At 41.7% G+C, this 17315-nt stretch overlaps 1 protein-coding gene across 3 annotated transcripts; it reads left to right on the forward strand.

Moving 5' to 3' along the window:
* Positions 1-338: 338 nt before the first annotated feature.
* On the forward strand, positions 339-14218 carry LOC119729720. 3 transcript variants are annotated; one of them, XM_038202419.1, is made up of 6 exons: positions 339-420; positions 6632-6699; positions 6809-9902; positions 10035-10218; positions 10771-10931; positions 11562-14218. In XM_038202419.1, exons 2-6 carry the CDS (start codon positions 6670-6672, stop codon positions 11720-11722), a joined length of 3630 nt encoding a protein of 1209 aa, XP_038058347.1. In that variant the 5' UTR covers positions 339-420; positions 6632-6669; the 3' UTR covers positions 11723-14218. The 3 variants fall into 3 exon arrangements, with proteins under 3 accessions (XP_038058347.1, XP_038058349.1, XP_038058348.1); XM_038202421.1 differs by having other exon boundaries at positions 6636-6699; XM_038202420.1 differs by lacking the exon at positions 339-420 and adding an exon at positions 828-852.
* The last annotated feature ends 3097 nt before the right edge of the window (positions 14219-17315 follow it).

The raw sequence follows: 17315 nt of genomic DNA on the forward strand, positions 1-17315 counted from the left end.
AATACACTTTTCAGAGTAAAAAGACACTTTCAGAAACAAATATGAAATATAAAAAATGGGGTCGGGAGTGAAAATCGAGGCGGGAGGTGATGAAAACGAATACAATCAATGTTGAATGGCCTAATATTGTTGCCTATTTAATGTCAAATTAGGTTTTGCCCTTCACCGACGTTTTCTATTTAATGTCCTCATTTAAAATTCAAATCGATATAGTTGGCCCCTTGAAATCGTCCATTGTTATGTAACATGATGTGACCTTGAAAAAAAATCTCATTGACATGCAAATATCTGAAGAAAAAAAGGTGGCGCGCTTGTGTGACGTCATTGCCCAGGGCTAACTTTGGGGTGTTGGCTGGGTCGGAAGCATACATTCTGCAAACTGCAGACGTCTCGACTGGACGAAATCCGTTACCTTTGCAGGTTAGTGAAGGGGTTTTAGCTGGTATACTTGTATCTTTCTGCTCGTCGCGCCCATAATATCGATGCCAAATGGCCTTACTTGCCAAAATGCCGTATAATTACATTTTGTTGCACACGAAACAGTCATTCTAGGCCGCAAGAGTACCGAACCATGTACTGTAAAGGTCTAGGGCCTATTGCCCAACAACGGTATCTGCAAAAAAAATCAAAATTGAGACATGCCACCTATTGGCTTCGTCACGGTGGAACACTAATATTGCCCTACATGCAGTATAACGAAAATGCAAAATGGCAAACTTAGGTTTTTTTTCACCATACACACAGAGTAATGTGAAACTTCTTACTGCCATTTTTCTTATTTTCACCTTTTCGCTGATACTGCAGTATTGACTCGGTGACTGTTTGCAGCAAAGGCCATGGTCCAGACCAAATGTTGGTACCATCTGAGGTGGCAAAACTCTAATAGTGTTAATTTCTTTGTTTCACCACTTTCTTCTTTTTGATGCGATTACTCATTTAACGTAAACCCTATGGGTATATCAGCAGGGGGCGGGGCCACAACCTCCCAAAATGATACTTATTATAATAACTCCTGAATGCTTCGGCTGATCGGCATGAAATTCGGTGATCTCTCCAAACAGGCACGTAGGAAGATGATTTTAACAGGGGGGGGGGGCAGATTATATTTTGTGAAACAACGGCATACCCAGGATTTTGTCTTAGGTGGGCTCAAAGAAAAAAAATACTCTCACAAATTAACTAGGCCTATATCAGATATAGGATCCAGGATTTTTTTTAGACGGGGGCACACCTTTGGAGCAATTTTGCTCCGAGAACTAATGCGAGTACGGAGTGCGAAGCCCTTTCAGGTGTGGGGTCCGGGGCCCGTTTAAGGTCCCCGGGAAATTTTGGATTCTATAGATAGGCCATCAGCTGAAACTCAAAAACCGGCTTTAAAATGAGTTTCGTTCCAGCAACACTGGGTCTACTTTTTTAATGCACATATGTGGTGTTCAGTACATCACAAACACTGTGTTAGAAGTTCTCCATCAAATCTGCTGCAGTTTTTTTTGTTACACTTCGTCAAAGTTTGCCAATGTTATGTACATGTATGTATGCTAAAAACCCACATTATCCGGTTTGAGGCCTTGCGTTGGCACTTCCAATTTCAAAACTACAGCACTATAGCTTGTCACATCCTACACTCTAGAAACTCCTGGGTCAGACTGACACACAATCTGAATCCAAATCTGCTCAGTCCTTTTCCGGGTCAAAAATTGACCCCATTTTGAGTCATAAATGACCCCTTTGGAGTGAAAAAAAGACATGTTTCTCGGTCATAAATGACCCCTTTGTAGTAAAAAAAAAAGACAGGTTTCTCGGTTATTTGAAATTTAAGATGCTCTGTGGTGCAATCTGAGGCGAATCCTGGCCCCTTTCCTCTGAATTATTTGAGCAAAAGTTTTTAAGATTATAAGGATTTTAAAAAATTAACTCTTGCTTTTACAAATTCTAAGTTATACTGTGTACTTCAAAGTTGCAAACCACGTGGTTTCGTCTTCATATTTTCTTGCATTTCATTTTTGAAAAGGGATTGCATTCATGACTTAGTTTTGTAAACTGTTGCAACAATGTGTTGGGGCATTTGCTCCGAGGCTAGGTGGTGCAATCTGAGGCGAGATCCTGGCCCTCTTCCTCTGAGCTATTTGAGCAAATGTTTTAAGATTATAGGGATTTTTTTCATTGGTATAAAATACACTCTTGCTTTTACAAGCCTTTTAAGTTTCTTCTGTTCTTCACTTGATAACCATGTATTTTCATCTGCATAATTATTTTCATGCATTTTATATTTCAAAAGGAATTGTATAGACTTAGTTTGTAAACTGTTACAAGGATGATTTCTTATGTTTTGTTTCAAGTTGAAATTTTCAGTTTGTCAATAAGAACAAAACCGCTTGAAGATGTAAATTTAATTCAAGTTCAAAATTAGTGTAATTTAATCAAACTAAAGCAGAGGAGCAATTTGGCCTTCACAGTCTAGTGGTTGCGAAGGGCGATTTCTAAAGGTTTCGTAACACTATGTTTTGAATGAAACTACAGGTACACACACAACCATCAATTTCGGATTCAACACCCCAAATTAGGTAAAATAGCTATGTTACCAACTTCTTCTCGAAAATACCTCTCCTTGCCCTAAATGAGCCCTTTTTTGAAATATCGCCTAGTCTAATAAGCTACACAAGTGAGTCATTTGAGTTATTATCGTAAAAATGAGTCATTTTGTCCGTGTAGCGTGTCACTACACGGACAAAATGACTCATATTTTTACGATAACGGTCAAAAAGGCCTAACTGACATTAGACTTTGGGTGTACTAAAGGCTACCATGTGAACTATAGATGTGCAGCAATAAAAAAAAATAGCAGCTCGACTTTGCCACCTGGGGCGGATGTGGGGGCCCTGGATCATGGACTATTGACCTCTGGCCGCACAATAGAAGTGCTGAGGTGATTCTGCACCCAGTGCGGAAAATAGCATTCATTAGCATATAACCAGGTGCGCCTCAAAAGTGGAGCGGCAGCAATTTCGGAAACTGTGTCGCCCAACCAAGGTCACCGTCAGACGCCATTATATCAGTGAAAAGGAGTGCGCTGTGTAAAACCAATTTTTACAACCGTGTAAAGGCCTGCAAATGCAATCAAGCAAGTTATTTTTTTTACAGGGCATTATATTCTTTCAAAATTCGTTCAGAAAAGAAAATTGGATTGTTTTAAAGAAAAGTACGTACATACCAACTTTAATGACAGCTGTCGAGTGAAAAGGCCACAGCCAGTTGCTGAAAATATTGGGCTTATTCATGTGAACGAGGGCAAAATGTTTGACCACTCATAAATATGTAAGGGGTGACAGATAATACAGTGATAGTTTCAAAATTTGACTTGAGCAGAGTTTTAGTCAAGCAGAGTTGTATATAATTGTACTACTGAAGGCAATGGATTCGTTGTTTGACTTAACAGTTGTTTTGAGTTATCAGAGTTTGACTTATCGAGATTGCACTGAAGTTATAATTTATTTTCTTAAAAATGATTGCTGCAGTAATTTCCTTTGTACCTGTTTTCATACCCATGCTGGAAGTGAATTAATATGAGTCGTAATCTAAGTAAAAAGCTCGGTCCCCGATTTTTGTCGCATGAAATTTAACGTTTCTGTGTGTTCTACCTGTTGTGAGGAAACATATTATGTCAGTACAGTGATAACCCAGCTGATGTTGCTAAGACACGAAATGTTTGAGGTCTCGGGCTGGAATCCTGATAAGAATTTATGACCAATTTATCATCTCAAAAGCATCTTCATGCGGTCAAAAAGCAAGGATGATTTCTTATGTTTTGTTTCAAGTTGAAATTTTCAGTTTGTCAATGAGAACAAACCGCTTGAAGATGTAAATTTAATTCAAGTTCAAAATTAGTGTAATTTAATCAAATTAAAGCAGAGGAGCAATTTGGCCTCCACAGTCTAGTGGTTGCGAAGGGCGATTTCTAAAGGTTACGTAACACTATGTTTTGAATGAAACTACCTGTACACACACAACCATCTATTTCGGATTCAGCACCCCGAATTAGTTAAAATAGCTATGTTACCAACTTCTACTCGAAAATGCCTCTCCTTGCCCTAAATGAGCCCTTTTTTGAAATATCGCCTAGTCTAATAAGCTACACAGAAAACCCAAGTGAGTCATTTGAGTCATTATCCTAAAAAATGAGTCATTTTGTCCGTGTAGCGTGTCACTACACGGACAAAATGACTCATATTTTTACGATAACAGTCAAATAGGCCTAACTGACATTAGGCTTTGGGTGTACCACCTTGAAAAGACTACCATGTGAACTATAGATGTGCAGCAATAAAAAAAAAATAGCAGCTAGATATTGCCACCTGGAGTGGTACAATTGGCGGATGTGGGGGCCCTGGGTCATGGACTATTGACCTCTGGCCGCACAATAGAAGTGCTCAGGTGATTCTGCTTCCAGCGCGGAAAATAGCATTTATTAGCATATAACCAGGTGCGCCTCAAAAGTGGAGCGGCAGCAGTTTCGGAAACTGTGTCGCCCAACCAAGGTCACCGTCAGACGCCAATATATCAGTGAAAAGGAGTGCGCTGTGTAAAACCAATTTTTACAACCGTGTAAAGGCCTGCAAATGCAATCAAGCAAGTTTTTTTTTTTACAGGGCATTATATTCTTTCAAAATTCGTTCAGAAAAGAAAATTGGATTGTTTTAAAGAAAAGTACGTACATACAAACTTTAATGACAGCTGTCGAGTGAAAAGGCCACAGCCAGTTGCTGAAAATATTGGGCATATTCATGTGAACGAGGGCAAAATATTTGACCCATTATGTAAGGGGTGACAGATAATACAGTGAAATCTTGATAAGTCAAACCTCAAGAGGACAGTTTCAAAATTTGACTTGACTGAGCAGAGTTTTAGTCAAGCAGAGTTGTATATAATTGTACTTCTGAAGGCAATGGATTCGTTGTTTGACTTAACAGTTGTTTTGAGTTATCAGAGTTTGACTTATCGAGATTGCACTGAAGTTATAATTTATTTTCTTAAAAATGATTGCTGCAGTAATTTCCTTTGTACCTGTTTTCATACCCATGCTGGAAGTGAATTAATATGAGTCGTAATCTAAGTAAAAGCTCGGTCCCCGATTTTTTTCGCATGAAATTTAACGTTTTTGTGTGTTCTACCTGTTGTGGGGAAACATATTATTATGTCGCACAGCGTCACCGACACCACGAAGTAACACTCTACCGTGTTAAAGATTACTTTTTTCGATTTTCAGTTTTTTGGAGTTTTAAACATTATTCATCAAGGCCTACCATTGCACGAAGTTAAAAAGCTTCAAGAGCTTTACTTTAATAATTACGCTAAGTATCCATAGCAACTTTTGCGCAGGAGTGACAATTTTCGTTTTCACGAAGTAACACTCAAGTTCCATTTTCCATTGCAATGCATGGCGCGCACTCTGCTCATAAGTGAGCAAAAACGTTTTCACGAAGTAACACTCTTCTTGTAACAAGTTGTATGAGCGCGCGCGCGCTGACCTGAAGTTGCACTTTCCTCGTGTTAAATACATTGAAGAGTGTTACTTCGTGAAAACGAAAATTTACAGTTTCGCAGCTTTTTCGGTTTCACGAACTAACACTCATCTTTTTTCTCTTATTTCTTGTTTATTTAATACACAAACGAGTGAAAAACAGCAGATTTAATAAATACAATTCATCAAGTGTCCACAGCGAGAAACCCAATTGAAAATACTCTGTCGTTTTCACGCAAAGTGTTGTTTTAGAAGGCGTTCAACTTTAGTTGCTGTTTTCTCCGATTGCTAGTTTTTACTGGTATGTAGATGGGTGTTACTTTGTGGTGTCGGTGACGTGGTGATAATCCAGCTGATATTGCTTAGACACGAAATGTTTGAGGTCTCGGGCTTGAATCCTGATAAGAATTTATGACTAATTTATCATCTCAAAGCATCTTCATGCGGTCAGAAAACCAAGTTCTGCATAAAGCAGTTAAATGTTCAACTGCGAAATACGGTAGAGAAAATTGCAGGTATAATGTTATGTTAATCTCTTCTGTATGGGAAGAAGTGTGGGTCGGTTCTGAAAACAGCCGCGTTTGGTTGAGTGCGGTGCCCCCGGCGCACCCAACATTTGGCTTGGGCTCCCATTTTTTCCCAAATTCTTTTTAGAAGTTTGAATCAAACAAAAAAATGTATTGCCGCAGAAAATATATGGGGGGGGGGGGGAGACGGACATTTTGACGTTGGTGGCGCCATTTACACCCCTATTAAAGTACTGGAAAACAGGCCACATACATCAACACCGTCAAGTTATGGGACTTAAAAATGTATTAAAAGAAATTGACAACCTCCAAGCCCCCGAGCCCCCACCCCCTCCCCCTTGGGCGCGCCACTGCAGAAAAGATTGTTTTCCACATGGTGTTACCTGCAATTTTCTCCACCTTATTCCATCTACCATGCAAAGCTTCTACTCATATATGCTACAAAATATTTTAAGAACCCAGCATCACCTTAACGCCGTTGCCTCATGGCAACAATGGCCGAGATCTTAGGGGGCCCCGGCTGAGAGATGGTCAAAATAACCCGGCCCTTTTTAGGGTTAAAATTGTTTTGCTTTGTTTTCTGTAGACAGACGGTTGTAGGGCCTACACTACCGTTACAACACGATGGAGCACAGAGCAGTAAAGCGACAAAAGGTATGTACGGAAAGACGACAGTGAATGTCGATTTTGCCTTACGACGGCTTATTCAATCCCATTTCTTTCGTTTACATATCCATAATTGTATCCATTGACATCGTTTCAGAAGAGGCACCCTGAGACGAGGAGCCTAGCTGATTCCGCTCACGCGAAAGAGTCTACGTATCTGCTGGCACAACCGGGTATTTTCTACACCAGGCCAAAGTACGGTTGTATGGTAGTGGTCAATTTAAATGACAAGACCGAGACCGGTAAGACAGGCGTTTTTAACGCCATACAAGCCATTCAGCAAAAGTGCGACCTGTTGCAAGGACGAAACGGTTATGTCGTCTCTTTTGACCCAGCCTTGTGGAAAACATGGAGCCCGAATGACGACATCGAAGACCGACCACAAGGCAATTATATGTTGTCTTCATCCCGAAAGTTTGTCAACACAGGAGGCGATGTTTCCTTCTTTCTGAAGTCTGACACCGAAGACGTCGTACCAAAGCTTTTCCAAGAAGTAGAAAACAACCTCCATGGTCTGGCTTCGCTTGATGTCACCCACACCCGGGTTTACAATGATCGTGCCATTAACGGGAAGTTTCGAGACGGCGTTGCCAATCCAGTCGACAAGACTACCGTCGAACGTTTCATCCTGACTCCACAGACGACCACTCCAAGATCCGGGGGTGGTAGTTACTTCTACACGCAAAAGTTTCGGATGAACTTCAGCATATTTGACGAAATGACCATCCGCCAGCAAGAGAACGTCATCGGCAGAAAGGTTACAGATGAAATCGTCATCGGGGCCGATTCAAGAAGTCACATCCGTCGAGCGCGTCTGGCTGAGGCTAGTATTCATTTGAAGATTCTTCGGGGGAGCATGCCCTACGGACGTGATGATACAGGCCAGGAAATGGGTCAGGAAGGAATCTACTTCAATGCTTTCGCTGATCACTTTCAGCTGTTTCTCGATCTTATGCAAAGCCTTGTAGGAGACGACCCCGATTTCACACAAGACAAACTCATTTCAATGACTCAAGGCATCGAGGGAAGTTTCTGGTATACACCAAGTTTGTATCAGCTCGGCTTTACCGACGAACCGGACGTAGGCCAGGCCCCGACCCTTGACTTCCTGCCTTTGTGGGACGTGAGAAGCACCAACGACTACATGTTTTACAACTGGCGCGAATATCTCCACCGTATGAGCTTTGGTTTGTATGCTCCCGGAGATCCACCGACACATCGTGTTATCAAGCTCCTGTCCGTGATTTTCTCCGAGTGGAGTGACCAGTGGTATGAAAAACCACACACTGCCCGCATTCCCCATCTGAGCAACTATTTGACGGCAGCAGAAAAGCCATATCTGGAGGAATCCGCGGCCATTCGCAAAGGCATGGCGATCAAGAAGACGCTGGGCACTTTGATACCGAAAACAGACTATGGCACAAAAAACGACCTCTTCCGCATACACCCGAATGAGCTGATTGTCGGTGTCATGCCCAGATTCTCTCTTGGTGTCGGCAAGTATGTCATGCCCTACTCTCGTGAAGAAGAAGAGTTTCCTTGGTTTATGAAGGGTCTTAATGAGGGCGGTGCCATGGGTCACATTGTTCCCGACCACGGAATCGTGTTGGCCGTCGGCCTCGGCGTTTTAAAGAACCAACACCAAATGTTATACGCCAGAGCCCCCCGTGAACAAAAGGATTTCTACCAGTCGGTCATCCTGGCGCTGGAGGGAGTTCAAGAGTACATTGAGAGCTTTGCGAACCTGGCTGAGCAATTGGCACAAAAGGAGGAATATACGGCTGAAGAAAAACAAAATCTCCGACGCATCAACGCAAGACTGCTGAAACTGAAGACCGGCGCCCCCAGCAATATGCTGGAGGCCGTGCAGCTTCTGTTCTTGATGCACTGTTCTATGCATCTGATTGGCAACCCGGTTGCTATTGGCCGACTAGACGTCCTGCTGAGTCCGTTCTACGACGAAACGACAACGCCTGAAGCTGAAGCGCAAGAGATCTTGGACTGCCTGTGGATAAAACTGAGTGAACGTGTCGTCATTAACCGCCACTTTACACCAGACTTGCATGATCGAGGTTCCACATCGGTGATGTACGCTGCAACAGGTAACTTTGGTCAAGGAAGCGCCGTCAACCAGTGGGTCCAACAGATCACCGTTGGCGGGTACCAAGCAAATGATGACGTCACTCCAACGACGGCCTGTAACAAACTTACTCTGCTGTGTCTGAAATCGTCTCGCAGGATTCCTACTAACGCCCCATGCTTGAGTCTCAGGCTACACAAGAACATGCCAGAGAATATACTGCAGGAAGCCACAAGGGCGCTTCTTAGCGGTGGTGCACATCCGATCCTCATGCATGATGATAGACTTGTACCGAGTCTGATGAATAGTGGCTCTCCTGATGTACCCGTTAGCCTTGCGGCAGCTCGTAACTACGCATGTGACGGATGCTACGAGCCAATGATTGCGGGCGAGACCGAGTTTGCGTTTGGCATCATCATTCTGCTGAACATTCTGGAAATGACTCTAAACGAGGGAACGCTTTATGCCGACTCGGGGTCGGTATATCTTCGAGGCCTCAAAGTCTCCTATCCATCGCCACACTCCAGCCAAATCAAGACGTTCGATCAGCTGAAAGAAATCTTCCTAAAACACCTGCGAATTCAAACTGCTCAGTTTTACATCACGATTCTCTCCAACTATGGAAACCTCTGGGACATCTGCCCTTCGCCACTTCTGTCCTCCCTCATCCACGGCTGCAAAGAAAGCGGTCGTGATCTTTCCAATGGGGGATCCAACTACCACGCATTGGCTATGATGTACGTCAGTGCGTCTAACACCATCGATTCACTGTATGCCATTAAGAAGCTCGTATTCGACCCAGACGAATCCCTCACGACCTTGCCCCAACTGCTGGAAGCGCTGAAACTGGACTGGGGATTTGAAATGAGAGAACCGTTTTTCGACGAGCGTGCCGGGGAGGTGCGAGAGGATGCGAACGCAGCTACCTACAAGACGCTGAGAAAGAAGGCTCTGACTTTACCAAGATTTGGACGTGGTAATCCAGAGGTAGACGAGATAGCAAACTGGCTGATGGAAAACGTTGTGTCTATTGCCAAAGATACGATTCACCACCCTCCTTCCGTACTCGATGGCATCATCAGTGGTATCAAAGAGAAATACTCCTTACCAGGTAATCAAGCTTTGTCTACTTAGTCATTATTTAATTTTGTCCGCAACTATGCCTGTTTAGGAAAGCGCTTTGACACTGGCTTAGCACGGTTGAGATAAAATCTACATAATTCGCTTTGTTTCGATTTCACAGGCCGTCCGTTTGGTTTCGTCGTTGAACCCGGTATTGGGACGTTCGAGGGGTACGTTCCGCAAGCATTGGGTACAGGAGCCTCCGCTGACGGGCGCCGTAGTCGCCAGCCATTCGCATCGGATCTGAGTCCGTCACCTGCACCCCAGGACAAGACCGCACAACCAGCCTCGGTCAACATCTATCAGTGAGTGTCATGCTTTACTTTTGGCTTGTTTCCTAGAAATGGAAGGTCCTTACTAAAATTGTGTACTTTAGGCGCACACTGCTCTCATTTAATTGGCTAGATCGGGCCACGTTTGGAAAAAACAGCTCGTCTGGATTTGGTTCCGACCCAAAGCAAGTGTGCATTGCCATTAATACGCAGGCCGATAAACACCGTTGAGATTTTTAAAAGCATTTTTGTCTGGCTGCTACCGAGCACATGTGAACACAACCGTTTGCTTTCATTTTTTTTGCTCCACAGGCCTAAACCCATTCATTTCCGAAACTACTGATATACAGTTTTTAACGCAAGACTTGATGTTTTTAGAACCTTTAATAAAGACCCTGCAACCCCACCCGTTTCTGTTTGAAATGCCGCTTCCGGTCCTAGCCTGTTGCATTTGGGACATGAAACAGTATACGCAACAATAATTGTTCGAATCAAACTCCTCGCTTTGAAACCGTCCATGTTGTTTTCAAATGAAAGCGGATTAGTGTGTTGGAAGCTCATTTCGTCTTTGATTGTTCACTGCAGGGCCATGAGAAGTTTTGATTATGATTCCATCAACATTGGTCTGTCCAACGGGTCACCGGTCGACATGAATGTGGGCGAGGACTTCCCTGAGGCCAAGCTTCACGAGTTCATACGTCACTATGCAAATCGCACCAAACCCATCGGTTCCAATTTGATTACAGGTACAGTAACTTATTATGGTAACAAAGTTCAACTCTATAACCTTCGAAACTTCATCTTCTGTCTATTTCATTCATACAGAGGGATGTGCTTACCCTGTTTTACCTATACCCTCTGCTGCAACGGATAGCCGACATCTTTAGATTAAACGGCACATTTTTTTCCATCTTTTCCTTCCAAAAAATAGCTAGACCATATAGGCACTATCATATGCGTACTTCTAGACACTAACCCATATTTACTTCCAATGATTGGCTTCAAACAGTTCCACGGATATAAGGCTCAAAAAGTGGGAAAATATGTATAAACGACACAGCGAAGCGGGTCCGGCTGCTTGCCGTGTTCAATTTCGAACTACGGGAAATATCAGTAGTTTGAAAAACTTGAACTTAAGTTATATCTATAAGCAGCACTCCAGTTTTCTCTTCGACCACATAGTACCCGTCGGTCCGGTCAAACTAGACACGGATGCATTGTGGGCGTATATATACGCTGTTACCCCGCAAAATGTGGCAATTGCAGAATGATAAATTAACGCTTGCAAACATTTCAGCGAAGTGGGATCATTGGGCCATACTCACCCGGATTAAATACCATTATTCAACAATCATTTTCATTTTACTGTTTCACAGTCACATGCGCCAATTTGGAGACGTATCAGAAAGCAGTGGATGAACCTGAGCGGTACGACTTGGTCCGTGTACGCACTGGTGGCTGGTCGGAGCACTACGTGGCCATGTTCCCCGCACATCAAGAGCAGCACCAGCGCCGTGTTGTCTTCACACCCTTGTAGAACGGTGCGTCCAGAATGAACGCCATATAGGGTGTCCCAGAAAAAACAAACGTCCAGGCCAAATCAAGGAACCCAGAACCTATTTTCCCTGGTTCCCCATGTATAGGCAGTCTTCCTCGTGAGAAATGATCTGACGATGTCATCACAATCAGTCAGGCATTTAACCAGGCTGACATTGACATCATGTATGATTTGCTTGACCGGTGCAAGTAAATATATTCACGTAAGAATACTCCCAATCAGGATCCGTAGGAATAATATACTTTCTTGCTGTTGCGTGATTTGGTGTGGACAGTTTGTTTCTAATACACCCTCTTCAGGGTGGAGTCCAAAAATGTGGAACCCAACCCAAAGAAATATAATTCATATTAAAAAAAAAAATATGTGGCACCAAAAATAATGATGACTGGCAATAAGCTACTTTTAGATGAAAAAAAATGATTTAATTGCTGAATCCGTTAAAAGTATATCACCATTTAAACGAAATGACCCTAGAATCGGTTTTGTCCCCTAAAAAAATGCGATTTCAACATCGTATAAATTGTTTTCAAACATTACCTGCGATAAAACCTCAGTTTAAAAGTTGAAAATATTCACTAAAGTACTGTTGAAGGCCCGCCCTTTGAAAAGGTGGATTTATAAATCATATTGATAGCCCAAGCAGGGTTGTTAATAAAGATATTGTGTACTATACAGTTATTAAAACAAGTATTCTGTATATTTTCTACGTTGTTCCAAACGTCAGAACACACACAGAAATTGATTTTTTTTTAATACAAAACTGATTTTAAGGTTACTTAATTTATTACTGATAACATTTTAACGTGTGGAGCAATATTGAAATAATTTCGTACTGAAAGTCGTGTAATGAATGGACTTCTGGAGTCATATTATTTTGGTGTTACATATTTTTTCAATACGAAATACATATTTCTTTGGGTTTGGATTCCGCTTTTTTGAACTCGCCCTGTAAAAGGTGTATTGGAAACAAACCACCCTGTATATTATGAAGGCCTGCTTTCCACTTGGCCAAGTAATTGTAATGGTAGTTTAAAACTGTTCACGTAGACTCATTTATGTTTAGTAGTCATCATTTTCCTAGCTGGATTGATACCCCATATAAAGTTCCTACGAGTACTATGTGCAGTGTTATGTGGGTTTGAAGTGAAATCCAATTTGCTAACAATTTGTGTGTGTTATGTGGGTTTGAAGTGATCATTTAAAATTTGCTAACAACTAAGTACATTTGCCATGTTATTGATTGCAGTGTTATTGCAGTGAAACTGACAATTAGTGGTGCGGGGCTAGCTAAGCGTAAATATTAAAACAAAAGGCGTATAACAGATATCGCGTCCATCACAGATATGAAACTTGTTATTCTTGTAGTTGTAGAGGATTTTTAGAATGTTACTGCGTCAGATCAGAGAGGCTTAGTGCTATCGATTGTAGTCTTGCTAAAAAGAAATCAATAATGATCTATTCGTGCTTATATGAAACAACAGAACAAATGTTGAACAGGTCTTTTTTTTAGAGTCAATATTACATAAACTAAGCGAGAACATCGTAATTTTGGGAGTAATGAAGTTAGAATTATATGTCTAGACATCGAACCAAGAGTTACAAGCAGTCTGTACACTAACTTTATTTTAAATAATCAAGACAGCCAATACAGTAAGGAGGATTTTTAAACAATTGTTTATTATGCTAATATTTAGAAAAAGATTTAGTGGGCTGATTTCAATATTGCCCAAAGGAATTTCCATTTCTCCAGACATTTGAAAGCAATAGGAATGTCGATTATAGATAATTCTTTTATATAAAAGCAAAAGGAGAGCATAGACATTGATGGATTATTTTATATGCTCCAAATAGACATACATTTTACTCTAAGGGGATATTACAAGGGAGAACATTTTTATGTAGAGGCAGCGCACAACTTTAAATAACCATGACAAACTGTAGTAGACAGTATTTTAGAGAATTGAATGCCAAAATCGAAGACTCAAATTAAGAGAGAGAGATAGAGATTTGGAGGCGTTGTTTTGCCCTAAAAAGCAAGAGTCTACATCAGAGAATCATTAGATGTTAAAACATTTTTACAAGTAACATTTACAGCGCTTGTGTTAGTTTTAGATTTTAAGTAAATTGTAGTGGTTTTGTAGAGAATTGTAAGCCTTTTTTCTAAAGAGTGTCGCTAACTTTGGCTTTGTATGCGCTTGTGTTAGTTTTAGATTTAAAGTAAATTTTAGTGGTTTTGTAGAGAATTGTAAGCCTTTTTTCTAAAGAGTGTCGCTAACGTTGGCTTTGTATGCTTAGAGAACTTTGCAGTGGCTTAGATGATTTTGTTGACATTGAGTAAATTAGAGATTTGTATGCTGAAATCGAGTAAAATCTGATATAGGGAGCTCAATTAGTCAAATCTGATTTGGATGCAGTGACTATAATGACCAGTCTAGTGAGTGATTTTGATTTACTGGAAATTACCAGAGAGCTTCATAGTGATGTGTAGACGAGTGAAGAATTTATTTTGCTTTGATCTTATTCTTTATTTTTTTTGTATGTAGGGTCCTCAAAGACAATCAGGTAATATAGTATTTTGGTTAAAATTAGACAATTCTATAATTTTACTTTCAGTGTGTTTAGACATTGGGTACGTAAGAATAGCAGATTGAACACAATGTTCTTTGTTGTAGGCACGCACGCGCGTTCGTTACTGTGGTCACGTGGCGTGGACTCGGAGCTTGTGGTCACTATCTTCTTGATTGACCACTATGTTCGTGGGAGCAACTAGGCTTTTTGGTAACTTGTTTGTCGACTTTTTAGGCCAATTTACTGTCAAATTTGCGCATGTGAGCATGGAAAGCGCTCGCGGCGCAGCCATGTCTACACCCCAAACCGTTTGCTGTGTTCATTGCTCATAGCTTGATAATTTGTGTGCATAATTAATTACGGTGGTTGTGTTTAAAATTCTGTAACTTTAATAAAGAACATGTGATGTGAATGATTCTTGCACTAAAAGAAAGGTTAATAACTTCCATATCCTAGATTTAACACACCAGGGATGCTTTCAGTGGTATTTTAATGCTAGAATAATTATCATTAGGAAATTAGAGGAAAACCAATAAAATAATCAGCCTATTAGCATAGTTTTTTTGCTCTGTTGTGAAGTTTTTTCCTGCTTGACGTCTGCACGCGCCGTCCCAAACTATAACATTGGCGGCCGATTCCCCGGTTTATTCCTCATCAGGCACCACCCGTTTACCTATCAGGTTTCGAGTGGTCCAGCTATTACCTTCGTTTATCTTTCTGGGATATTTCTCCGCGACTTTTCTCCCAGACTAGTCTCCCATCGTCGGGTGTTAATCAGACTTAATGTATTTGGTCTGCATTTACCGTTAAGTGACATACTGCCCTCATCGTTGAGTATTTACCACTTTTTATCTCTAGTTATAGATGCGGACAGCCCGCGGCGTAAACTAGGGTTAAACTTCGAAGCAGGTGGGGGAGGGGGAGCAGGAATTTTTCAAGTGAAGGCACTGATCTATTGCTTTTGCCGAAGTCAAATTTCTAATATTGGGGACTGTATCCCCCTCTAACCCAGTAGCGTATCCAGCTTTTGATGTCGGGGGGGGGGGGGGGGAGGGGGAGGGGGAGGGGGAGGGGAGGCGGTTAACCGCACATCCACGCCGAAATGTAGACATTTTTTTTTTTAATTCTCCGGACACCTCGCCTCCGTAAAATCAAAAAGCGCGGTGGGGGGGGGGGGGGGGGGGGGGGGGCTGGTACCCATCTTCCAAATAGGGGAGCTCTTCAAAACCGACCATTACTATGCATACTGCAAATACTATATGCCTATTTTCACGGCGCATGGTAATGGTTTTGCAGCGGGTTTTCTTATTTAGAATTTGGGATCAGTACTCTCTAACCATTTTATTGAAATATGGTCAAAAAAATCCGCCGGCAATTAAGTCCGGATATGCTACTGTTCTACCACTGCACTGTATGGACGGCTGCTAGGCTGATAATGTCAGTGAACATATTTGTGTACGGGGGTACAGTTTACAAGCAAATTTAATAAGCCCGGCGAATGTTTGTTCCAATTACACACGTTATTTATTGTCAAATGAGCCTTTTAAGACGACAGTGGAAATGCTTATGATATTATCCTAGTGGGTAATTACAACTGATCCTTTACTGGTGACAATGTGAGTGTGTACGCGGTCTAAACCAGTTCTAAATCGACTGAAAATCCAGTGTACCGAAGTATAGACGCCGTTATTTCCACACCTGGGATCTGGTGGTTAATTTCAAATTAATATGCCAAGGAAAATGCCTACATATGATTTATCTATTTAATTAATTTCAACAAAAAATAATGCATTTTTGTTTTCAAACGGGCATAGGCTAAAGAGCCGCAGAAAGAGCGCAGCTCAGATAATGAGATTGATGGAAATGTTCAATAGCGCCCTCAAGATTAGTGTTACAAATGTGATCTGGTACCCTGTTCATTTCACGGTGTGCGAAGGGAAATCTATTACTGAAAAGTTCCATGACAGTCGGGGTCCTGACGAAGGTAGTAAACACGGTCGAAAACGCCGGTAAGTTGGGGAAAGACACGTGTCCTTAAGTTAAATTGTCATCTTTTACTATTTTTTTTCTGAAAATTAAAGGGTAAATATGTTGCAACCTGACGCCACTTTGTTCCTCATTATCATCTCAATAAAATTCATTCATTGAAAAAATAACGACAAGATATGAATCTGGGACTGTATAGTCGTGTTCCCTAGCCCGACTGCGTCTGGCCGTACAGTACTATCGCAAGCTCTGTAGTACGGCCAGACGCCAAATGCTTCCAAAAAGACTGCATTTTTTTTGCCGCTGATGTAGCGATTTTGCTACAGATTTCGACCGAGATTATCTTTTCATCCAGGATTTCCAAAATTAAGGTTCTTAGTCGTAGAGAAAGCCATACCTTTTCGAAAAAAACGTTCTTTGGTCTCAATATTTTCATCCATGTGGCAAAAAGACGACTTTCAGTCATCATCTTCCACAAATATCGTCCCGAAAATGCTCCCCCATGGGATTTCAAAATGGCGGCCGCGCTGTAATGTATGCATTATGCGAGCGCGCTTGGGCAAGATAATGAATATGCATCATAGTTTATGACGTTTGTCGGACACCCGGCGCGGCTGGCCATACAAACACGAGGTCATGATCTAAATAATGCATATTGCGCAGTGGTGGTTCTGCGGGGGGGGGGGGGGGGGGGGGGCTAAGTGTCCGGAGAAAATAACCGGTCTACATTTCAGCACGCTTCCCTGAAAAAAAAATTCTGGACCAACCCTGCTAACCGCCCCCCCCCCCCCCCGCAACAACAACAAAAATATTGGCTCTAGAACCGCGCCTGACCTTGTGAAGTGGGCGCATAACTCACCGTTGGAAGAAAACTTATATAAGAGCAAATCTGCTTTATAATAAAGGAACAATGGTAGGCGGCGAGGAACAAATTCCTGGAAAGGGACCTACTAGGTCTACCGTTTAAATAGAAAAAAAAAAGTTGTTCAAAGTGAGAGTGATATTTATTTTGTCTGAA

Source organism: Patiria miniata, unplaced genomic scaffold, assembly GCF_015706575.1.
Source record: "Patiria miniata isolate m_02_andy unplaced genomic scaffold, ASM1570657v1 HiC_scaffold_21, whole genome shotgun sequence".
Taxonomy (NCBI): Eukaryota; Metazoa; Echinodermata; class Asteroidea; order Valvatida; family Asterinidae; genus Patiria; species Patiria miniata.